We start from the raw sequence: 26,692 nt of genomic DNA on the forward strand, positions 1-26,692 counted from the left end.
TTTGACCAGATTGTTCAGCTGCTGATTTTATTTTTCTTCTTTCCTTTCAACAAATAGTTAACAAAACCCATGAAAACCCAGTATGATATATATACAGGCCAATCCTGTCAAAACTTTTCAGATAAAACATTGAAGATGATGTTCAGAAATAAAATAATAATCTACATCATAATTTTCGTTCTTTCTTTATTTGGTGTTTAACGTCGTTTTCAACCACGAAGGGTTACATCGTGACGGGGAAAGGGGGAAGATGGGATAGAGCCACTTGTCAATTGTTTCTTGTTCACAAAAGCACTAATAAAAAATTTGCTCCAGGGGCTTGCAACGTAGTACAATATATTACCTTACTGGGAGAATGCAAGTTTCCAGTACAAAGGACTTAACATTTCTTGACTAAAAATCTTTACAAAAATTGACTATATTCTATACAAGAACCACTTAACAAGGGTAAAAGGAGAAACAGAATCCGTTAGTCGCCTCTTACGACATGCTGGGGAGCATCGGGTAAATTCTTCCCCCTAACCCGCGGGGGGTAAATAATTTTCGTGACCTTTCAATCATTAAGAGACGTTAAATATACACACAAAAACTATGCTGAACATTTCAATAAAAATACCTTGATGAGTTACAAAAGGCATAATAGTACGTACGTAGAAAACAGATGTTCATTAACACATGATCGAAATACAAAAAGCAGAGCAACAACATAATCAACAAGAACAATTCATCACTTTGAAAATCTTTCTTTCTTTATTTGGTGTTTAACGTTGTTTTCAACCACGAAGGTTATATCGCGACGGGGGAAGGGGGAAGATGGGATAGAGCCACTTGTCAATTGTTTCTTGTTCACAAAAGCACTAATCAAAAACTTGCTCCAGGGGCTTGCAACGTAGTACAATATACAGGGTTCATACAGAGTCCTTGAACCCTGAAAAACTCCTTGAAAATTGGAAAACCTTTTCCAGGCCTTGAAAAGTGCTTGAAAATAGAGTTTTGTTAAATAGTCATTGAAAAGTACTTGATTTTTCCAATTTGTTGCCTATACATTTCGTCAGCAGCTTGTCTTATTTAAAAAAAAAATGCAACCCCCTTTTTTTTCGTCAAATACAGTACACACATTTTGGGAGAATAAAAGATCGAGTGAAAACGAAAGCAGACGAACTAACTATTACTAGTCACCCGTAGTTGCTTCCCATCCCGGAAGTTGGCAAGGGAAACAACTACGGAATGACTAATAGTTTGCAGACGCGGAGAACCGCAGTGGCATTTTTATATAGATCTCTTCCTGTGTCTTAGCGTGGAAAATGGGGAAAGGCAACTGCGTCTTCAATCGTCAATGGCTTGCCAATGCAAAATACAAAGCTTGGCTTGTAGAAGCATCGGATGAATCGAAACATCATGCGCGATGCTTCGTGTGTAAAACATTTGGGGAAAATCATGTCCTTGAAAAGCATTTATTTGGTCCTGGAAATGTCCTTGAAAACTCATTGAATTGTATCAGATCTGCCCTGCAGGAACCCTGACAATATATTACCTTACTGGGAGAATGCAAGTTTCCAGTACAAAGGACTTAACATTTCTTACATACTGCTTGACTAAAATCTTTACAAAAATTGACTATATTCTATACAAGAAACACTTAACAAGGGTAAAAGGAGAAACAGAATCCGTTAGTCGCCTCTAACGACATGCTGGGGAGCATTGGGTAAATTCTTTCTCGTCCCAACCAATATGGGACTCCCCCTAACCCGCGGGGGGTACTTTGAAAATGTACCTCAGTACAAAATGTCGACTTAAAATGCAGTCATGGATTCAATTCAATGCACTTGAAACATGCACAACCAGCCGCATGTTTATGTACAGGCAAGATAATCTTGAATGCTAATCACTTGCCAAGTGAATAGGCAAGAGCCTTCACTTCTCTTCTTCGTTCATGGGCTGGAACTCCCACGTTCACTCATGTTTTTGCATGGTTGGGTTCTAGTTACGTGTATGACTGTTTTACCCCGCCATACCGGCAGCATACGCCGATTTCGGGGGAAGCATGCTGGGTATTTCCGCGTTTCTATAACCCACCGAACTCCGACAAGAATTACAGGATCTTTTCCGTGCGCACTTGGTCTTGTGCTTGCGTGTACACACGAAGGGGCATTAGGTACTACATGTAGCATGTCTGAACCTGGGAGATCGGAAAAATCTCCACCCTGAACCCACCCGGCGGCAGCAGCCGGGATTTGAACTCACAACCTTTGGATTAGGAGGCCGATGTCTTACCATTACGCCACTGCGCCCGTCTAATAGGAGTGATTGACAGCAAAAGAGTTGCTGGTGAACAGACAAAAGGACTGCAAGCTGTACAGTTCTTCTGCGTGATCAACTTCAGACAGATGCTCACCAATAGACAAACTCCGTAAATAACTCTGTCGGATTTGTATGGGTTGTGAAAGAGTGAACACTCTTGGAAACATTGAGGCAAGCTTTCAAACATCTTTCTTTCTTTATTTGGTGTTTTACGTCGTTTTCAACCACGAAGGTTATATCGCGACGGGGGAAGGGGGGAGATGGGATAGAGCCACTTGTCAATTGTTTCTTGTTCACAAAAGCACTAATCAAAAATTTGCTCCAGGGGCTTGCAACGTAGTACAATATATTACCTTACTGGGAGAATGCAAGTTTCCAGTACAAAGGACTTAACATTTCTTACATATTGCTCGACTAAAATCTTTACAAAAATTGACTATATTCTATACAAGAAACACTTAACAAGGGTAAAAGAAGAAACAGAATCCGTTAGTCGCCTCTTACGACATGCTGGGGAGCATCGGGTAAATTCTTCCCCCTAACCCGCGGGGGGTGCTTTCAAACATGACATTATAGGTCAGTGACTAGCAAGGGGTTTGTCTGAGACATGTAGACAAGGAGCACTTGTGGAAAGTTTGCCTCACTAAAAGCAAGAGTACATTCACTCTTTAACACCCATACTAACTCATGAGAGATATTTTCGAATATCGTCTATTCTCACCAAAATCCTTGCTTTCCACGCATTCAACAGAATATCAAGGAAAAAAACTTCAAATCAATAACCATCAACAATAATCATCTTCACAATTATGCACCATGGTTCAGCCATACAAACACTGTCAACGGAAACATAAATAAATGTAACATCCCGTCTCCATACAATTATGGATATGTATCACTTATTCAAGCCAGCTGTCTTTTTGTTGTTGCTGTTGGTCATTACATTTTTCTGCAAATACATATCAAGACGCTGCATATGGTAGGAACAGAATGGCCATAGTTATTTTTCATAACATTACTTCCCAATTCAGTCAAAAGAAATTGAGCAATTTTTACACTCATTATCAATTCAAACAGAACAAGAATACACCTATAGCTATCATTTTTATGCATACATGTACTGGTAAACCAAAAAATGCACTAAATGTGGCTTTCTTTCAACTACATGTGTCTAAACATATTCAATTGATCATTTACAAAAAAACTTTGTAGTGTGAATTAGTTTCAATTAAAACATGTTCAGTAAAAACTATCATGGTACCCTAATAATTACAGCCAGTTGCAGTTGAGTTTCAGAAATATCTTTAATCAACTGAAGAAAAAAAGTACATCAGATGCAGATGAATATCCTTTTTGTATAAGGAAGTCAAAGTACATGAAGCCAATTAGTAGCAGCCTGTAGAAACATTTTCACTTCAATGGGAAGCACATGCAAAAAACAATCACAACATTTCAATAGACCTTTTCAGTTTCCGAGCAGCTCTCGCCAGACATGCTCTTTGTTATGCTTCGAAATCCGCGAGAACTTCGAACATCGGCCTCAGCAGCTCTCGCAAGATAGCCGTACCACATGCTTTGTAATGCTTTGAAGTTTGCGAGAGCTTACAAGAGCTTGGAATACCGATAGGGTCAATTGTTCTGCAGGAATTCCATGCATACTCATTCCCAGGACTTTGTGCGATAGTACTACTCATTCAAGTTGCGAACACTCACCACAACCACAGTCACATACATTCATCACATTTCAAATCTTAGGAGTACTCCTTGAGCAAATTCCCGGCAATGACCAAACGCTGAATGTCGCTGGTGCCTTCGTAGATCTCTGTGATGCGCGCGTCCCTGTAGTATCTCTCTGCAGGCATGTCAGTCACGAAACCCATGCCACCCAGAATTTGTATGGCCTGTGGAGGAAAAAAATAACGAATATTTAATTAAGGGTATTTATATATATATAATAGCAAGATCTAGATGTGGCACTTTTCAGCACGTGTACGGGAAACGTCATCAAATCTAGTTTTTACGTCACGCGTTTGCCAAGATCTGCAGTCTTGGTGGGAGCAAAACAACGCATGCATTTGGAACCTTAAAGAAAAAAGTGAGTCACGGGTGATGCAATATCTACACGTACACATACAAGTCTTTGCTACACGTTCGATCATCTAGAACACTGTATTGTACATGTACAACTGTACGTTACATCATAAAATCGCTATTTGGTCTGTCAAATGCCCCCCCCCCCCCCTCCCCCCAACTTTCTGAAACATGCATCCCTGCACTTTATATACTGAGCCAAAAGAGCCAAATTCAATGAGTACATTTTTCTGTTTGTAAGAGAATTCCTTGGGTACTCATGCAATTCCAACAAATGGAGAGAAAAAAACACAAGTATCAAGCATCTCCATCAGCAGAAAAAATCTGAGGTGCTACTATTATATGTATGAATAGACAGGCAGACAAGACAGATTTACAGGGATAGGCATCAAAGTTCACTATACAGCAAAGTCTGAGGTCTTAATTCTTCTTCTGTGTACATGGACTGCAGTTCAAGTGTACATTCCTGTTTTTGCACGAGTGGGCTTTATGTGCAACGTCATTTTTCCATGCCATTAAGGCAGTCATACTCTGTTTTGGAAGGTTGCGGTGTGGGCGTATGTATCTGTGAATGTGTGGAGTTTGAAGTGATCGATACCTGCATGATGTTTTCAAGGGAGATCAACTTACAACAGCGGTTTCATAGCTTAATTGTTACAAACTGTTCTGCCGCAAAACAGACCCGCATTGTTGCAATAAATACAGCATGAGCCCATCCCTGACATATAGACCCAAGCAGACAAGCAGACACACAGACATACGTAGACTTTACCTGATGGGCATTGAAGGTAGCAGTCTCCGAAGCTGCAAGCTTTGCCATTGCTGCTTCCTAAAATAAAATAAAAGCAGGGTAAACCTTTGAGTCATGTCCTTAAGTCATGATGTAAGAACCACTATAAACACCTACCTTCAAATCCCTCTGAAATTGTCAATAAATACAAAAACCATTCTGAAATTTAAAACATTTTTGTCTCTACTTCATTCATAAATTACATTTATTGGCCAAATGTGAAAAAGCAAAATCTGTCACCCTTGTTCTATAAAGCATGGCTATAGCCGCCATCATGCTCTCTCTCCTTATATGCACCCCCTCCCCCTGATCCCCCACCCCCTCGCATCCCCTCTATTAGTCTAGCAAAAACAATGTCCTCCCTTTGTAAATGACTTAATCCCTTCATATTTGTTATAAATAACCATCCATTTAACTTGCCATCTCTATTCTTTTTCTCTCTCCACCTAGCCGCCCCACCACCACTCTCTCAATCCCTCATCCATCCAGTCTAGCTACATGAAGGTCCAAGCTTTGTAAACGACTTCTCTTCATCCTTCAAAATAATAATTAACCATCCATCCGACTATCCCCTCTCCCCCTCCCCCATCCAGTCTATCTACAACAAGGTCCAACCTTTGTGTAAGGTTTTCCTGCATCCTTCAACATGGCTGCCTGCCAGGTCAACAGACGTGCACTCTGTAGCCTCAGCTCCATGTCTGCCAGTTTAGACTGAAACACATATATTAACTGCTCAATATGCTTGATGATAAGGATGATGATGATGAGGAGGAGGATGATGATGAGGAGAAGAAGGATGATGATGTCAGTTCAGTCAATGGTGATATTGTTGATGTCTCCAAAATAACTAAGATGAGACTGTCTTTCAAAATTAGGATGTCAGAAAATATTGAGGGATTGTTCAGAGAGAACTATAGGCAGATATGCAGAAGAGGTGTAAGATGTGTACAGATGCAACCGTTCAGACACTGACCTAAACACCAATCAACAATTATTTAAAACACAGAGCTGATCGACTTCTTGTATCACAACACTTGACGAACCGATACATTAAGACCAAATTGTTACAAGAGATAATTAAGTGTTTTTTAGTACAATTAAAAGACACATGGAAACAAACACAAAAAGATGCATGCAAAAACACTCAGACTCATACACACACACACACACATGCATACACCTATACATACACACAATTTTTCTCCTATGCAAACTCACCTACGAACACATGCACAGCTTCATATAGACACACAAGCTAAATCACACCTGAGTAAGCTGCATCTTGGCGATGGGCATTCCAAAGCTCTGGCGTTTGAAGGCGTAATCTATCGCACATTCCAGAGATGCCTGCAAAAACAACAGAACCAGAAAACAAACATTATTCCTCAATCAGTGTACTCCACTTTCTGAGATAGCAAACTTTGCACATTTAAAATACAAGATCACACTAAAACAAAAATCAGGAAATAATCACCAATACAAAAAGGCACAGGCAGCAGAAAAAAATGCCTGCATCATAAAAAACAAACTGATTACATCATAAAGTATACACATATGCATTTGAAATAAACAAGAAGAGCAAACGCTCGATCGAGTCACTTTCGCAGTTCTGAATATTATATGAGGCATCAGATGGACAGGAAGAAATTGCTATTCACAACACAATGAGTCACGTTCACATAAAATTTGAGCCCGGTCACTTTTATAGTTTCCGAGAAAAGCCCAACGTTAAGTTGTGTGTTGCCGAACAGAAAAGGCTAGTTATCTCCCTTGTTTTTCTGATAACGTTCGTAAAAGGCTACAGATGTAAATACTTTGATGTAAAGAATAATCCTACAAAGTTTCAATCACATCCGATGAACTTTGTCAAAGATATAAAATGTCTAATTTTTCCTTTGACGCTGACCTGTGACCTTGAAAAAGGTCAAAGGTCAACGAAACCATCGTTAAAGTGTAGAGGTCATTGGAGGTCACGACTAAACAAAATATGAGCCCGATCGCTTTGATAGTTTCCGAGAAAAGTCCAACGTTAAGGTGGTGTCTACGGACGGCCGGCCGGACGGCCGGCCGGACAGACTAACACTGACCGATTACATAGAGTCACTTTTTCTCAAGTGACTCAATAAAACAGCAAGAACAAACAATCTTGTAGCTGCAGTTGAACCTCTCTCCCACATGTTTTCACACACACACACACACACACACACACACACACACACACACACACACACACACACACACACACACACACACACACACACACACTTTTTTTTGGCCAAAAAAGAATATATTGAAAACTTTAAATCTGATAAAAATAATTTTAAAAAATTCTCACCTGAGCTATTCCCAAGCCTTGACCAGCAATGCCGATGCGCCCAGCGTCAAGGGTTTGCTGAAACACTAACCTGAATTAATATACACAAAATACAACTCTAATTATAACCCTCCACATAGTCTCTTAATCTCTAATTTTCAACAGCAACCATCTGTTACGGCAGAAGGAGAAAATCGAAGCCATCATTTTATGTCATCTACATCTTTCTTTCTTTATTTGGTGTTTAATGTCGTTTTCAACCGTTGAAGGTTATATCGCGACGGGGAAAGGGGGATGTCATCTACATCTGTGTTCCTCTTATCAGGAAAAGGAAAAATAAAAAGAAAGACACAAAAGAAATAATAACAAGAACAAACAGAAAATGCTAAAGTAAGACACCATAAAGTAAACACAAACATTATCCAAATGGAGAAACAGAGAAGGGGAGACAACCAACCATAGCAATCTTGAAACCGAAGCCTGGTTCCCCTAACATGTTGTCCTTGGGTATCCTGCAGTCCTCAAAGATGAGGTAACAGGTGGAGGTGGCTTTGATTCCCAGCTTGTCCTCCTTCTTGCCTCGAGACAGACCCTCAGTAGGAATGGGCACCAAGAAAGCACTGATGCCCTGCAAACATCAGATACAAGGTAAGGCAAAAAAACACCATTCAATGTAATTGATTCCCCTCCCCCAGCGTTTTTATAATTTATCATTGTCATCTGTTTCTGTCCAGTGGATACAGCAAGTAAACTAACTTTCAGTAAACCTGACAAGGTTACAAAATTAAATGAAAATGAAATAGCGATCACATTTTTCAGATTATTATCTGTCATGATTAATGCACAAGATTCTCTACTAATCACAATTCTAAAGACAAACAAGTCGCGTAAGGCGAAAATACAATATTTAGTCAAGTAGCTGTCGAACTCACAGAATGAAACGCAATGCCATTTTACTCGTAGCATCGTCAGGCCACCGCTCATGGCAAAGGCAGTGAAATTGACAAGAAGAGCGGGGTAGTAGTTGCGCTAAGAAGGATAGCACGCTTTTCTGTACCTCTCTTTGTTTTAACTTTCTGAGCGTGTTTTTAATCCAAACATATCATATCTATATGTTTTTGGAATCAGGAACCGACAAGGAATAAGATGAAAGTGTTTTTAAATTGATTTGGACAATTTAATTTTGATAAATAATTTTTATATATTTAATTTTCAGAGCTTGTTTTTAATCCGAATATAACATATTTATATGTTTTTGGAATCAGCAAATGATGGAGAATAAGATAAACGTAAATTTGGATCGTTTTATAAATTTTTATTTTTTTTTACAATTTTCAGATTTTTAATGACCAAAGTCATTAATTAATTTTTAAGCCACCAAGCTGAAATGCAATACCGAACCCCGGGCTTCGTCGAAGATTACTTGACCAAAATTTCAACCAATTTGGTTGAAAAATGAGAGCGTGACAGTGCCGCCTCAACTTTCACGAAAAGCCGGATATGACGTCATCAAAGACATTTATCAAAAAAATGAAAAAAACGTATGGGGATATCAATCCCAGGAACTCTCATGTCAAATTTCATAAAGATCGGTCCAGTAGTTTGGTCTGAATCGCTCTACACGCACGCACGCACGCACACACACACACACACACACACATACACACACACATACACCACGACCCTCGTTTCGATTCCCCCTCGATGTTAAAATATTTAGTCAAAACTTGACTAAATATAAAAACATCAGTGATGATGTCAGCAGCACCATCCTCACCTTGTGTTTTTGGCTTCTGTCTGTTGTAGCAAACACCTGAAACAAGAGTACAAGAAGAATTCTCAAATACTGCTTATACAGTTCAGTCTCTTTTTTTCCCCTCCATTTTCTTGGCCTACGTAAACAATGATAGTGCAAAGAAAAAAAGATAAAAGAAAGTACACATATCAATTTTTTCAGGTACTTAACTAAAGGAGAACATGAAGTTCATGTTGATATGGCACTACAAACATGCACTCATGCATGCAGAAATACAGGTTTTTCTGACTGACATTTAGCCCTTTTCAGAAATGGTGTGGTAATTGTCTGCGTGCATGCGTGTGTGTCGTGTTTTTGTTGTTGTGTCTAATCAATGCGTAACTAGGTATGTGTTACAAGCACAAGTCACTTACAACTGTTGCTTCTGCTTCATAGCCATTGGTGATCCAGGCTTTCGTTCCATTCAAAACCCAAGAGTCTCCATCAAGTTTGGCCGTACAACTGGCTGCTCCAGCGTCACTGCCGTTTCCTGAGAAATAAAAAATGTACATGCTACTTCATAACAAACACATTTTTTTTAAAGGTATATTCTTTCTGAGAAAAACTTAATATTAACCATAGCAAAGCAATTCAAGATTTTAAATCATCACCTGTCTGTAGCAAGGAATCAGCAAGAACTATAAGTGACGCTCAGGAAAGCTGAAAGTTTGGCTATACATGTAGTTCACAATAGACCATGCTCTGAAATAATTGTCAAGTTTTTATTGGTCGCGGAAGAGTTGCTCACCCTTGAAATCGCTGGGACAAACAAACCCACATGACACTAAAATCATGCAAACAACTTACACCTCAGTGAAAATTGGCGATCTATGTTTTTTTCAGTCTCCGTTCAATATTACGCTTTTTTCGTTCGAAAGTATGCACACAAGAGCTGACTATTCATTACTGATGTGTTCACATCCATTTACCTGGTTCACTGAGAGCGAAGCAACCAACCCTGTCGCCATTCAAAAAAGGTTTGACGAACTTTTCCTTCTGTGCTTCAGTGGCGTACTTCTGAACAGGCCCCAGGTATAAACTCTGCAGGAGGTAGAACATAATACTTTCACACAGTTTATGTCTACAATGGTTGTATTTAAACTTACAACCCCCCTGAAAAGTCTGAGTTTTCCGTAACAAGACCAATCTGATTTTCTGACACTGACCTTACCCTTCCCTACCCTACCTGCCCGCAGGACATGCAAGACTGAATGAGAAAAAAAAACTTATCTTTTCTAAAGGAACACTGGCATCCATCTAACTGCAAGGTCACTTCCTTGTTAAACTGTCAAAACAACAACAATTAAAGCAAGTTTGACTGAGACTCTAAATCAATCAATCAATCAATCAATCAATCAATCAATCAATCAGCCCTGAGTTTCTCACTGTTCCCTAACTGCTCTCACAGTATCTTTGTCTAAGCAATGAAGCTACAACAGCAGACTGTGAGTGCAACTATACACCCAACTCATTCACTCACTGAAAATGTCCCGCACAGAGCAAACCAAATCTACATCAATCTCTTACCAGGCAATCCATTCAAGGAAGAGAGTTTCAAGGAAGTAAATAACGCTGTCCCCCGGACCTCAAGCATTTTGGCCTTGTAAATATGAATTTAAACCCCTCTGGTGAAAGATAAATTGTGCATGTAAAGAAAAACACTATTTTGTCCCTCTCATAAACTATAAAACATGTTAGTTACAGGAACGAAATCGCCGAGATTTGGATTGCCTGCTTACATTGTTGACGCTCATGATACAGCCAGTGGAAGCACAGCCGCGGGATATCTCCTCCATGGCTAGGGCGTAGGCAAAGTAGTCCAGACCTGTCCCTCCATCCTCCTCGGGTACGTCCATGCACAGCATGCCTAGCTCACCCAGTTTTTTTACCTGTCATCACGAAAACAGTGGTACATGTTATATTAATTTCTAGGTAACGTTGTGTTGTTTCAAAGATATCTTTTTTTCCTGTGCAAACCATCATGTGACTATAGGTCTAACTTCTTCTTCTTCTTCTTCGTTCGTGGGCTGAAACTCCCACGTACACTCGTGGTTTTTGCACGAGTGGAATTTTACGTGTATGACCGTTTTTTACCCCGCCATTTAGGCAGCCATACTCCGTTTTCGGAGGAATAGGTCTAACGGGTTATTACATTATCATGTTCTTGTTAGTTCAAAGAGGCTAAGTTGTCAAAACCAAATATAGTCAACCCTGCCCTGGCGACCACCTCTTGATAACGACTACCTGCCAAATTACGACCTCACAAGAGGATCCCAGACAATATTTACCCTACATAATTCACCTTCCCATAACAACCACCTGTCTGGGTAGTCCCTTGGGTTGCTGTTATAGACAGGTTTGACTGTACGTTCCACAGTTACCTGTTCTTTGGGAAACTTGCATTCCTTGTCCAGCTTGCCAGCTATGGGTATCAACTCATTGTTGGCAAAGTCACGACATGTCTTGCGTATCATCTCATGTGTTTCTGGCAGACTGGCCAGGCTGCTGAGAGCTCGCACTGACGATGGATCCTTTGGCAACCCACTGCATCCTGAAAATGCACATGTTTGAATTATGTTTGGGCAGGGATGTAGCTCAGTCGGTAGCGCGCTGGATTTGTATCCAGTTGGCCGCTGTCAGCGTGAGTTCGTCCCCACGATCGGCGAGAGATTTATTTCTCAGAGTCAACTTTGTGTGCAGACTCTCCTCGGTGTCCGAACACCCCCCGTGTGTACACGCAAGCACAAGACCAAGTGCGCACGAAAAAGATCCTGTAATCCATGTCAGAGTTCGGTGGGTTATAGAAACACGAAAATACCCAGCATGCTTCCTCCGAAAACGGCGTATGGCTGCCTTAAATGGCGGTGTAAAAAAACGTCATACACGTAAAATTCCACTCGTGCAAAAAACACGAGTGTACGTGGGAGTTTCAGCCCACGAACGCAGAAGAAGAATCAATCAATCAATCAATCAATGAGTCTTATATCGCGCATATTCTGTGGGTACAGTTCTAGGCGCTCTGCAGTGATGCCGTGTGAGATGAAATTTTATACGGCCAGTAGATTGCAGCCATTTCGGCGCATATTTACCTTTCACGGCCTATTATTCCAAGTCACACGGGTATAGTAGACAATTATTAACTGTGCCTAAGCAATTTTGCCAGGAAAGACCCTTTTGTCAATCGTGGGATCTTTAACGTGCACACCCAATGTAGTGTACACGGGGGGAGGTTCGGACACCGAAGAGAGTCTGCACACAAAGTTGACTCTGTGAAATAAATTTCCGCCGAACCTGGGATCGAACTCACGCTGACAGCGGCCAACTGAATACAAATCCAGCGCGCTACCAACTGAGAAGAAGAAGAATTATGTTGATGCTAAAGAATACAGGAACAAGAGACTGCAGGTGAGAAGAACAAGAACAAGATAACAATGAAACTGTACTCACCACAAACCATTGTTTTCGGTGAGTACATTTTCATTGTGTTCTTGTTTCTATTTGTGCTGGCAAAGCCGTGAGAAATCGTACGTTACATATTGCATGTGTTTTGTCAACAGGTAGTCCTGTTGCTGATCGAGCGCTCATGCATTTCATGTGCCTTTTAATGATCCATTGCATCCTGAAACTTAAAAGTTTGAGCTATTTGCTGTTGATATGTGTCATTTATACAACCTGATAAATAACAAAAACTGATCTTTTGACAGGATCTGTTTCAGTAATATAATGAAGGTGTTCTGTCGTAGTTTTCGTTTTGGAATGATATCTATCAACTGACCAAAGTAAAAAACATCCTTATCCATACATGTTATATTTTCTGATAAAGTCTTATATCCAGGTTCCTCAATGAAGGGTTTAAATGAGAGCTGGGTCAAGGAAAACTGTGACCTAGCTCCCTTATCTGAAGATAAAGTTAACACTGCTGCCAGCTTGGCTTCAGAGGGCAATAACTCAGAATCAGCAAGAAATGTGTGGTGATGTAAGAAAGACCTAGGTAACCATACTAATTCATACACTGAGGATGAACCACTGCAAATCCGCTTTAGTTTATATTGTGTCCCTCAACAAGTTAAAGTTTTCAAACTAATCAGTTGAATATATATATGTGTTGGTTGCTGTGTGACCTCTGACTCCGAGTCGGACTGAAACTGAAAGTTAATCATAGTTTTCAAGTACACACATAAACATTGCCTCACGAACAGTACGTAAGACAATTCACCATGAAGACACGGACGATATAAAAATGTATAGTATGTCTTATTTGCCGTGAAATTCCATTAGAATGTAAGATACAACTGCATGTTTTCAAGTAAACATCAACAAATCTCACAAAACACCATCACAAGCAGACGACATTTTACCGTAACACTTCAGCAACTGATTACACAGAAATAAATGCTCCCAACAACTAAAAAACATCGAAGCAAATATTATAAACAGAACAAGACTAAAGTTTTTGTTACCCCGCAAGGCGGACGCAGATTTGCGCAAAAAAGCATTGCGAGCGAACGTCTTCAAGCTTGCCATGTTGTCGGCGAATATTGCGGTCTCCAAAGAGAAAGAGTGCTCGGTGAGCAAAGGTCAAAACGTCCGAGCACTCCTTGAGAACAAATAAAATTGGCATGAATACGGTTATTTCCCTTGGAACATTTACCCTTCAGTTCCCATCTTCAATCCTTCATCTGCAGCTCATTTAGGACGTTTGATAATTATTTTGATCGTGTTTGCTCGAATTTGCAATGAACGTTTGTTCATGCTTTCATTCAGAAAAAACACTCAGAAACCAAAGGGGAGACCAAAGAGAGAGGACCAGATCAACAACGGCAGCAAACGCCAAACACAGAAACAACAGACTGGAGATAGGGGAGGCCGCAGATGCGGCGAAGGGACGGGAGTGAATGGACAGAGTTTTAAGCCGAATTTTAACTGCAACACCACTTTTAACAAGCGAGAGGGTTTTAACTGCGTCTATTTTAACGCTGATGTTTTGACAAATAAAAGAGATGAACTTTTAACACTGGATTTACAGCAAGGACCCAGACATCATTGCAGTAACAGAAGTGCGGCCAAAAAACTCTAAAACAGAAGTACAAGCCTCTGAAATCTCAATGCCATGATTCAACCTATTTACCAACATAGATAAAACCACGGGGAGGGGAGTTGCACTGTACACCAAAACCACACTTGGAGCCTTGGAGGCCGTCAGCACGTCTGTGGACGATATCCAAGAAGTCATACAGGCCAGAGTGAGACTCAAGAATCACGACACACTGCTTATCTCCTGCGTATACCGCTCACCAAACAGCTCACCTGACAATGACAGAATACTGAGAGAGTACTTCCAGAAAACAGCAGCAAGCAAGTACTCGCACATCCTTGTGATGGGCGATTTCAACCACCCAGCAGTGACCTGGGCAGACGGAGAGGGGAAGTCATCAGCAGGCACGCTAGCACCCGGACTCTCTTTTTCTGGAAAGCGTCCAAGACAGCTTCATGCATCAGCACGTATTGCAGCCAACGCACTACAGGGGGGGGGGGGGGGGGGGGTCAGAGGGCAAACTTTTTGGACCTGGTCTTCACAAACGAGAAAGTGGGGGATGTCAGGCTCGAAGCACCAATAGGGAAAAGCCACCATGCATGCATCGATTTCCACCTACGCTGCTACTCGGAGGACGGAAACCAAACAACAAGGTGCGATACTGCTACGACAAAGGGGATTACGAATCCATCAGAGCAAAGCTGAAGGCCACAGACTGGGAGGAGATGAAGGGAAAGAAAAACGTGGAAGAAATTTGGCAGACCCTAAAGGCCCATGTACAGGAAGCCATTGAAGAACACATACCGAAGAAAACGACAAAGGAAAACGGCCCGAAAGGACAGAAACCTAGAAAACCACTATGGATGAACCCACAACTGATGATCAAGGTCAAGAAAAAGCGCCAGGCGTTCAGAAGATACCTGGAAACACAAGAGGGGAAGGATTATCAAGAGTTTGCAAAATGCAGAAACCAGGCTAAGTGGGAAGTCAGGAAGGCAAAGAGAGAATTCGAAAAGCTGATAGCGCAACAGGCAAGAACCAACCCCAAAGCCTTCTACGCATACGCCAACTCAAAGCTAAAAACCAAAGCAGGAGTGGCCGACCTCAAGAGGGAGGATGGAACATATACAGAAAGCGACGCAAAAAAGGCTGAAGTCCTCAACAATTTCTTCACCAGCGTCTTCACAAAAGAAGATTTGACCCAGTTACCAAGCTTTGACAGGAGAGAGGGGTTGGGGATATTGGAGAACCTGACGATCACTGAGAAAATGGTACAAGAGCAGTTTAAAAAACTGAAAGCTACCAAGTCCCCAGGGCCAGATGGGATGCACCCTCGAGTGCTAAAAGAAGCGCAGGAGGAGCTGCTTAGACCATTCACAATCCTCTTCAACCAGTCCATGGCAGACGGCAAGATTCCTGCCGATTGGAAGATAGCCCAAGTCAGCCCCATTTTCAAGAAAGGGAGCAAGTCACAGGCAGGAAACTACAGGCCGGTGAGCCTAACGTCAATACCATGCAAGATGATGGAGGGCATCATCAGAACAGCACTACTGGAACACATGGAGCCAGCCTTCACTGACTGCCAGCACGGCTTTCTGAGCGGCCGCTCATGTATGACACAGCTATTGGACACTATCAACATCTGGACGAGTCTCCTGGACGAGGGCAATGCAGTGGACGCCGTCTACTTGGATTTTGCCAAGGCTTTTGCCAGCGTTCCCCACCAGCGGCTTCTCTTGAAATTGGAGAAATACGGCGTCCAGGGCAGCGTACATAGCTGGGTCACTGACTTTTTAAGCGAAAGTCAGCAACGAGTGACTCTGAATGGCGCATCATCAGGTTGGACCACAGTCTCCAGCGGTATTCCCCAGGGGAGTGTCCTCGGTCCGATCCTCTTCGTCTGCTACGTGAACGATATGCCTGATGCAGTGGAGGGCCTACTCCGGATTTTTGCCGACGATACCAAGGTCTTCTCCACAGCAAACGACCAGAATGACTGTCAGGGACTTCAGAGGGACCTAACAGCTCTACAACAGTGGGCCAATGACTGGCAGTTACGTTTCAACGCTGGGAAGTGCAAGGTCATGCACCTGGGCAAAAAGAACGAAGAACATGATTACCACATGCAGGATGGAGCTAACCAGACGACCCTCGAAGCAACGACATGTGAAAAGGACCTTGGCGTGCATGTTGACCCTACACTGAAATTCTCACAGCACGTCAGGAAGACGACAAACAAAGCAAACAGCATCCTTGGAATGATAAGGAGAACCTTTGACTACATGGACAAAAGCATGATGAACCAACTCTTCAAAGGCTTGATCAGACCCATACTAGAATACGGCAATATCATCTGGTCGCCCTCCCTGAAGAAAGATGCCATGCTCATCGAGAGCATTCAAAGAAGAGCCACAAAAATGGTCCCTGAACTCAAGGAGAAGGAGTACGAAGACCGCCTGAGGGCCCTGAACCTCCCAAGCCTGACGTATAGAAGACTGAGAGGAGACCTCATTGAGGCGTACAAACTGACCCACGGAATGTACAATGTGGACAGTGAAACTCTGCTCCCAAAGTGCAAGAACGACCGAACAAGAGGCCACCAATACAAGCTGGAAAAAAGAGCATCCCGCCTGGATATCAGGAAAAACATTTTTGGGCTGAGAGTAGTCGGGAACTGGAACAGCTTACCAGAGTATGTAGTCAACGCCCCGTCCGTGAACAGTTTCAAAGGAAGGCTTGATAGAAACCTGAGAGAGCACCAATACAGTATTGAATTCCCGCTGACTACCTCCAGTCAAGACACCCAAGAAGTGGGTGGAACGAATACCCAAGAGCTGCGACACAAAGACCCACTATAGGCCCTTGGCCTCGGATGGAAAAACAAGTGTATGCAAGTGTAAGTGTAAGTGTAAGTGTATTATATACGTTGCCCTGTTACCACGACAACCCATGGACTCCAGTCGGTTACAAACAATTACACACACAAAGAACTGCAAGGCCAACTTACTGATGCTGATGGGGTCTATGTCGACCAAAAGAGTGGGATTCCCTGTATGTGGAGTTCCTGGAGGGGGATTCCCTGTATAGGCTACAGGGAATACCACAGGATTTAGTTCCTGTAGCGTGTCGCTGATATCGCTGTTATAGACCCCATCAGCCCAACTTATGACAGTAACACACAAACATCTTTTCATGAATTGCTTAAAATCTTTCTTGTGGTACGCAAAAGTTGCTGAAATGGGGCTACATGAATTCTGAAGTTTGTTCGAATGTTGGATGTTTGTTGGGTCAATTTTTTTCGGGGTGCCCTCAAGTTGCCCCTGTGAAATAAGCCTGAAACTCAAAACGTGCAGGCCTACTAAACCAGCAAAAACAATTGCCCATTTTACGGCGTAACAAGTTTGAAGTAAATAAAACCATTATATGATTTTTTTTCAAAAGATAGAATTTTATTTGTGAACCTTACAGTGTTGAATTTGTTTCTCTGTCGTTCTTGTAGTTTTTGTTTGTGTGTGTGTGTGTGTGTGTGTGTGTGTGTGGGGGGGGGGCGGAAAATTGCATCCCTGCCTGGATCAACTCAGTCCAGCTTCTCTACCGAACCCTTGTCACTTTGTGGTTGTAGCTCGCAGGAAAACATAAATGAAACAGAATCGAAATAACAAAACAACAAGCAAAAATAAATATATAGAAAAAGATAAAACAAGAATAAGAAACTAAAGAAAAATAAAAAAAATTAAAGTACATGTAATACAAATACAATGTACACATGATACACTGGATAACAGTGAGCGAGGGCCAGCCCCCCCCCCCTCCCCCCTCCCCCCCCTTCCACACAGGGCGCACACAGGGACAAAAAAAACAAGAACAAAGGGGAAAACTGACTAAAAGGGACAAAATCAGAGAACAATACACGAAACAGAAAAAAAGAAGAAAGAAAAAAAGAAGAAAGAAATCGTTTATTGAGAAAACAAAGTATATTGTCAAGAACGGAAGAAAAATTTGCATTGCCGTTTGCTTTAGCTCATGGGGTCTTTTACTCCCAAACAATTACACAAGCTTCAGATCACAACAAAACGATGAACACGAAGCGCAAGAAATTAACGCACAGCAAAAATAAAATTCCTTCTTCCTGTCAAGTCAAGTCAAGTCAAGTCAATATTTATTTAAAAAAACACCTAGGGTTACATGAATAAAATAAATAAAAATTGCAATAAACACGACAAAAAAGATATATATGTAATAATGAGACACAACACTTCTAATTAAACGAAAATAAATCAAGCTATTCATCTATCTATCTATACATATAATAAAAGAGAGTGTCTGTCTGTGTGTCTGTGTGTCTGTGTGTCTGTGTGTCTGTGGTCGCCATACCTCAGAGATGGCAAGAGGCAGGAACAAGATATTTTGCATGCACACTCCCTAGGTGCCGCAGATGTGCACCTGGGTTTTAGTTTCTCCAGACATTGTTTCCTTCCTCGGATAATGACCCTCCCCATCTATCAATACAGTCTACATAGTACAAGGGAGGTAAGTCATGCTTTGTCACCCACGGAAGGGAGGTAACTCTCATCAAACCAGTATACCATGTAATTCTCAAGGGTTACCCCCCGCCCGCTATCATCCCGCCGCCACCCCCCACCCTCCACACACACACACTAACCCTGCCCCCTGCTGTGCAAGGCCAGTTCAGTGCCTGGTGATCACATGTAGCAAGCACATAATGCCAGTGATATTACAGACTCTCTATCGCTCCTATGAGGAGAAGAAATGAAGAAGAAAAGTTAACCGGACAGTTCAGGAAATTTCTAGAAGCAAAGGGAGGTAACTCTTACTTTGTATACATTGAAGGGAGGTATCTTCTCTTCTAATGCAGGCACGCCTGATCAGTCTTTACAGAATATATAGAGTCGATGTTAGACCTGGTTTTCAAGTATCTAGAATTTTCCTAAGAAAAGGAGATAACTCAAGTCAAAAAGTTATTTTTCAGCAAAAAGAGTGTGTTGATGGTGATGCTTTCACACTGTCAGTCCCAGCCTTTTAATCCAAATGTATGAGCTCACACTTTCATCTATCGCTTATTCTCATTGGAATAAGATTCTAGAAGTTTCTGAGAGAGAGGGAAGATCAGAAACACCCGGGCGAAGCCGGGCCTGACTGCTAGTAACAAAATAATTGTAATCACTTTCCCCGTTACCTTTCCCCACAGTATAATTATGTTCAGTTGCATAACCTATATAGAGCCACCCGTCCTATACCTGAGTCACATGACAGGGAAATCGGCTTGGCCGTAAATAGGGCACGCGCCAGATGTCGTCAGCATGCGCGCGCAACAGCCGTAGCAGACGGTAATTTCTTCCATTCGCTGTCGGTCTGCTTGCCCGCATGTGGAGTCACAAGTTGTTCGTGTTTCAGTGTGTCGGAAAAGTTGGCTCAGTAAGGAGGAAAAAGTCGGAGGAAAGAGGAAAAACAGCACCACGAGACTGAATCAATAGTGTCGCGAGCAGACTTGTCGCCCAGGTGTTGCGTGCGAATTTTTTTTTTAGCCGAGGGTGCAAAAAAGGGGGAATGCCCGGTTTCAGCTTTGTGTTTGTTGACAAACCGCGCAGACGATGTCTCTGTCCAGTGTGTCGTCTGCCGATGCGAGATCCTGTTCAGATTAAAACCTGTGGACATAGATTCTGCGACATCTGCCTCCAAGAACTGCTGAGGTAAGCCAGATTTTTTTTCATTTAGGTAGTCACTATCTCAATGTCTAACTATGTCAGAAAGTCCACAACTGCACATGGGATATTGTTCGTCCACTGCTCAAGCCTTTCAACTTTCGTTTAGTGTCACGCAAGTGTGTTGTAGTGGGAGGCGTTAGTCATGTTTTACACCTTTCAGCCGGTAACTGAGGAATGGGTTCGGCCTCGAAAAGAAAATAGGAGTTCTGTTGACAGTGTGGGGAAATAAGATACACCTGACTGGAGTCGTTGTACACCGGTGTCTATGTGTCCGCTCTACTTGACATAATTGAGTTTTATGGATGAAAGGCGGACAAGGCCTCAGGTAAAACATGCACTGCCGCGAGCCAGCAGCAGCAGGTAATAGTCAAGAGTTCGTTCCAGGCTACTTGAGTGGCTGCTAGTTGTGACCATGCGATCAAAAACTGGCAACGTAGGGTAGTAATTACTGACTGTACATGTGTACATTGTTACAATGCCTGTGCATAACACTTGCCGCTTCCGATATATACGTTGCTAACGGGATACACCTTTACGTGAAGTCCCGCTACCGCACGATAGTACGCCGCAAATGATGTGCTCAGTCAGTATGATTTTGCAGTCAAAACGCAACTGATTCAGTGAAAATTACATGATTGTGCACATATCGCCTGGTCACTTATACAGTACTTTACCTCGATTATGATTTTCTGTATTTATTCTAATTTCTTATACAAATAACAAACGTTCCAACAACATACCTTTCTTGCTTTTTGATTCTGTATTTATTTTTGCAAACGAGCCGGCACACACACAGTCATAAAGACACACTGGCGGGCAAATATATAGAAATACATTCACAAAGGAGACACTGACAACACACACACTCACACACACACACACACACACACACACACACACACACACACACACACACTGTGACACGCGACACACAGATACGCACAGACACACAGACTACGCACACACGTCCACACACACCGGCACATGGCACACACTGACACACACATAAACGATCTCTCTCTCTCTCTCTCAGTCTCTCTCTCTCTCTCTCTCTCTCTCTCTCTCTCTCTCTCTCTCTCTCGTCTCTATAACAGTTCTGTACTATCCTCGTTACAGACCGGCACGGCCGGTTGGCCTAGTGGTAAGGCGTCCGCTCCGTGATCGGGAGGTCGTGGGTTCGAACCCCGGCCGGCCGGTCATACCTAAGACTTTAAAATTGGCAATCTAGTGGCTGCTCCGCCTAGTGTCTGGCATTATGGGGTTAGTGCTGGGACTGGTTGGTCCGGTGTCAGAATAATGTGACTGGGTGAGACATGAAGCCTGTGCTGCGACTTCTGTCTTGTGTGTGGCGCACGTTAAATGTCAAAGCAGCACCGCCCTGATATGGCCCTTCGTGGTCGGCTGGGCGTTAAGCAAACAAACAAACCAAATTCGTTACAGACTTGGCCAAACTTGCACTTTGCGGAATCTCTCTTTCAGTTTTGCATGACCTTTTTGCTGGTGCTAAACCTTGGCGACCCCCCTCAGCTGCCCTTTAATTATTTCCGTATGCACTGCGCTTTCCTCCCCAAGGGTCTCCCATCTGTAGTCAGTTTACCGACAAGAGAAGACCTGCAGTCTGTGTTTACCTACAATGTTCATGCACTAGAAAACCTCGTGGAAGAGTTTAGAGCACGAAACTACAAGATGTTTTCCCTCTTATGATTAGTTGAATGTATTTAGTTGAACTCACATTTATATCAGATTATGATTAGTGGATAAAGAAAAAAAAGGTTACAAAACCTCTGCAAAAAAAACCACAACGGCAAATTTTCTGTTGAATACTTAGACGCTAAAACGCAACAAGAATGATGAAACTTTGAATTATAAGTTAGTAAATCACTTAGAAAACAACACTTCTCGGTCAGTGCAAGAAATTATACCTTTTGTTGGTCTAGATTCAGTTTTACACTTCTCTTCACTGGTCATTCAGGTGATGTACCATTCGATCAATAATGGTAACAAACTGGTCAGCTGGGTTCAAAATGCTGACGTCGCGGTCATCGGTCATTGACAGCAAGGGACCACTTGCAAACTGCGGTGGGGGGGATTAACCGTATTTTTTTAATGGAAAATGCTCATAAATTGAACTCTTTGAGACATATATGCAAACAACTTTAAAAAGTTCAATACCACAATTACTTGCGTAAAATACTGTTTTTTAACAAAACTTGTTTATACGCATCCTGCTCCCCAGAACGCTTTGCTGACACGTTTGTGATTATAATAAAATCAGTAGTAATTAAATGAATAATATACATTTTATTTCAGTATTGAAACGCGGACACTTCGCATTTCAAGTGAAGCCACTCAAGCTGTAGGTTTTATGATTTTCATCTGTAATCCTAACTTTGAGACACGATACAGAAAAAAGGCAAAGCGTGCAGTTTAAACTCGTCCCTTCTCCGCCCCAAAGAATGAAAAGAGCATGCTAATTACGTTTTCAAACCCATTACCCCCAGTCTTCTCTTACTCAGATGAAAAGAGCAGGATGTTTTAGTTAAGGTTTGCCAATCTTTGGTTTTTATGGAGCAGATTTAGTCAACCTGTCCACGGCGATTATAATTAATTACTCATATTATGGCTAATCAGTATTGCTGTTTCATTATTTGAAGTTCTCTTTTTTGTATACTGCATCACTAAAATGTACACATGGATGCACGTATCATCGAAGATGACTTGCGAGAATGCCACACATATATATTACTTCTTTTTACTGTCATTAAATGTTTTGAATATGAGCGTGTATTCTGGCAGTTGGGTCGTGAAGTTACTTCCAAGCATCAGCAAAGTTGATAATAAATGATAATAAAAAGTTATCAAAACGACCACTAAAAGAGTTTTGGTAAAATTGCAGGATAAGACAGAAGTTGTTCTCAAGATAGAACGCCTTATCTCTTAAACAGACAGTTTCAGGTCGAATTCCTAAGAGTTTTCAAGATTCCTGTAGAGTACAGGATGGTTCTTAGTTATGTTATCGTAGGAGTGGGAACCGTTTGGTGCAAACACCTGCTAAGTTCTCGCGTTTATCTTAATACCTCTCCGGATGTTAGAGCGTCGATCGTAAATCGCAGTGACTTTTTGAGGGCTGTCATCTTGTGGGAATTTGTCATAATGTAAGATTACTTTTTTATTTTTTTTATTTGTTACATTTTGAACCATGGGATTCATACTGCACGGGGAGGTGCGGGGTAATACAGAACATCAGTAAAACCATGCAGATCAGCACGTCCAGTAAACCTATTGAGTTATCCGGTTAAACCAATGTCCGATCCCAAGGTGATTTTATTCCTATGTAGGTTTAGACAGCTAGGTAATAAAAGATGAAATTATCAAAGGCCTTATAGTTTTGTAAAAGACATGTTTGAATTTACTCCTGCAGCAAAAATTAACGGCAAGGTGATGGGGGGGGGGGGGTGGGGTACAAATTAACCGAGCAAGAAGGTAGCTTTATGGCTCTTAGAGTGTACGTAAACGTATAGTTTAAGGGGCAGTAAAGCTGAGCACATTGTGAACACAGAACAGCAGATCGAGGGTCGAGCTGCCAATGGTTTATTGTCACGTTGGGCCCACGCCAGAGGCACATAAATTAATCTTCGTTGGACATTATGACCTTAGGATACGATGTAACAGTACAGTACAGTAAAGAGCACAACTTAACAGCATTGAACATGAAGATAATTGTGCCGCTGTGTTTTTTGCCTATTGTGAGTTGAACAACGTGACAGTAGGAAAGTCAAGTTCCTCTACTTAGCTGGTAACCTCAAAAACGTGACTTCTTTTCTCACTGATCCGACTATACAAACATGAATAGACCTACTTTCGTTACAGCGGCGTACCTGTCGCGAGCTGTCGTGCTTTTTTCAGGTAATGACCTAAGACACTATACTCCGTCACGGCGGAGGGCTGACCGTGCACCCAAAAGCGGACTCAACCAAATGGGTATTTTTTGAAAGCTTGGGACCTGCCAAACATAAAAATCGATGTTAACAAGAAATATTCAAGGGCGCACTTTCTCTTCTCAGTCAAAATTCAACTATACCCTGAAGAGTGATGCACGAGCATTTCAGACGCTTGCCTCTGAAAAAAGAAGTTCTCAGCCAAATTACGAACTCAAACTGGTACGTTTTACATATAAATGTGTTAGTTGGTATCTTTTGATTATCACAAAACAATTTGCGACTGCTTTGGCCGAGGATGCTGGTGACAGTATCATTATTATGAACCCTACCCTAAATCCAGGAAAGACGTCGTCCAAAATGTAGGTAAGTTTTGATTAAAAATAAATTCACACAAGACTAGTATTGTTGTTTGGCTTCAATGGATATATTTTCGTCAAGTATGATGTCTTTACATAATATCTGTAAAATATGAATGGATTTGAACCATATACTATGTCATTATGACCTTCCAATCTTCCTAACCCCCAGCCCAGTAAAGCGTGCGAGACGTTTCCTGAACAAATGTCGCTTTGTGGTGCGAGTTCAGTGTGACATGATTAGTTTCCAGAACCCCATTTCTGACTTTCAAAGTTTATCTACATACATTTAGCAATGCACGAGCAAAATATGACAACTTAATGGTGCCTTTTGGTTTAATGCTATGGTAAAATTGCTAGTGATAGTGTTTACAGCTTGAAACAAAACATAACAGATGGGAATAGTCTTCCTCAATCTGGTTCAGAGCATAATGTATTTCTATTTTCAGAGGTAGCATTATTTCTGATAAGAGCTAGAGTCAATATAATGATGCTGAATATTTGAAACATGAACTTTGTGACTCATCTGAGTAGCAAGAGAGCCTTCGTGTTCGTCAGCGTAAGGCTGGCTGTCTTCAAGGCAATTCCTAGATGAACAACTTAACACTGCGTTCGATTATTCGCCCGTTTCTTAAGCTAGAGCTTTGAGACTTTACACGCGTCTAGGGCTACATGTACGCTTTACAATACGTAAAATATAGATGACTCTCGCGTTATTTAAAGGTCACAACAAGGTCATTACTAGGCAAAAACGATGGAAAACCGACGGAAAGTACCATTTTCTGCAACTGTTTGCAAGAAAAGATTTCAAATTCAATTGTTTCCTGGGATTAACGCATCTCTAGACATGACAATCATCCGATTATCTGACATCAATTATGGAGGTCACGACAAGGTCATTACCGGGTAAAAACGAGGGAAACCCGAGGGAAAATACCATTTTCTGCAACTTGTGTGTAAGTAAAAGCTTTCAAACTCCATCTTCTTCTGGTATTGGCGCATCTCTGGGCATGACAATCATCTGATTAACAGTTCTCAATTTTCAAGGTCACAACAAGGTCATTACCAGATAGAACCGAGAGAAAACCGAGGGAAAATACCATTTTCTATAACTTTTTTGTAAGTAAGAGCTTATAAACTCCATCTTCTTCTGGGATTAGCGCTGATTTCAATGACCCTGAAGTCCGAGGAAAGTTTTCTTGACCCATGCCTACTTTGAAGGTCATGACAAGGTCAAATTTACACGTTTTCTATTTGGGAATATCTTTTACGGTCAAATAAAATACTTTCTGGACGTCAGCTATTTTCAAAGCTAAAGCTTAATTACAACTTTACACACGTCTTGGGATTTATGAGACATAACGCAAATATTGTTGACTCTCGTAATATTTAAAGGTCACACAACAAGGTCATCACCAGGTAAAACCAAAGAAAAACCGAGGGAAAGTACCATTTTCTGCAACTGTTTGTAAGAATGAACTTTCAAATTCAATTGTTTCCTGGGATTAGCGCATCTCTAGACATGACAATCATCTGATTAACAGTCAGGAATTGTGGAGGTCACGACAAGGTCATTACCGGGGAAAACCGAGGGAAAATACCATTTTCTGCAACTTGTGTGTAAGTAAATGCTTTCAAACTCCATCTTCTTCTGGTATTGGCGCATCTCTAGACATGGCAATCATCTGATTAACAGTCCTCAATTTTCAAGGTCACAACAAGGTCATTACCAGATAAAACCGATGGAAAACCGAGGGAAAATACCATTTTCTGCAACTTTTTTGTAAGTAAGAGCTTATAAACTCCATCTTCTTCTGGGATTAGCGCTGATTTCAATGACCCTGAAGTCTTTGGAAAGTTTTCTTGACCCATGCAATGTTTGAAGGTCATGACAAGGATGGGATTTTACACACGTCAAGGCATTATAAGACATGAAACAAATATTGTTGACTCTCGTAATATTTAAAGGTCACACAACAAGGTCATTACTGGGTAAAACGACGGAAAATATATCAACTTTATGACTCGTCTGAGTGCCAGGACAGCCGGTGTGATCCTCAGTCAGGCTTGCAGACCGCAAGGCTATCGGTAGATGAACACCTTAACATTGACTTTTTCTTCTCTCTCCCCTTCTCTTCTACCCATATTACATCCAGCCCCGCCCACCCCCTAGAGCCCCTGTGGGCGAAGGAAGATGTCATGAATCTGCCTCAACAGCTTTAGCTTAGAAAATAGCCGAACACAAATAGAAAACGTGTAAACTTGACCTTGTCATGACATTCAAACTAGGCATGGGCCAAGAAAACTTTCCTCGGACTTCAGGGTCATAGAAATCAGCGCTAA

The 26,692-nt window shown here is 41.7% G+C and overlaps 2 protein-coding genes across 2 annotated transcripts in view; one reads left to right on the forward strand and one right to left on the reverse strand.

Moving 5' to 3' along the window:
* The window catches only part of LOC138975614 (uncharacterized), a gene marked incomplete in the record, with an annotated part of 38,364 nt that extends 24,537 nt beyond the window's left edge, over positions 1-13,827 (reverse strand). The window contains 7 exon segments of the mRNA XM_070348341.1: positions 7,954-8,124; positions 9,274-9,309; positions 9,666-9,781; positions 10,221-10,332; positions 11,031-11,180; positions 11,673-11,842; positions 13,752-13,827. Of these exon segments, the coding sequence (XP_070204442.1) occupies positions 7,954-8,124; positions 9,274-9,309; positions 9,666-9,781; positions 10,221-10,332; positions 11,031-11,180; positions 11,673-11,842; positions 13,752-13,815 (819 nt within the window).
* A 5,851-nt stretch (positions 13,828-19,678) lies between these two features.
* Positions 19,679-26,692, forward strand: part of LOC138975615 (TNF receptor-associated factor 4-like) — a 75,217-nt gene continuing 68,203 nt past the window's right edge. Inside the window, exon 1 of the mRNA XM_070348342.1 lies at positions 19,679-20,037. Coding sequence (XP_070204443.1) covers positions 19,895-20,037 — 143 coding nt within the window. The 5' untranslated portion in view covers positions 19,679-19,894. The remainder of the gene's footprint in view (positions 20,038-26,692) is intronic.

This window comes from Littorina saxatilis, linkage group LG9 (assembly GCF_037325665.1).
Source record: "Littorina saxatilis isolate snail1 linkage group LG9, US_GU_Lsax_2.0, whole genome shotgun sequence".
Taxonomy (NCBI): Eukaryota; Metazoa; Mollusca; class Gastropoda; order Littorinimorpha; family Littorinidae; genus Littorina; species Littorina saxatilis.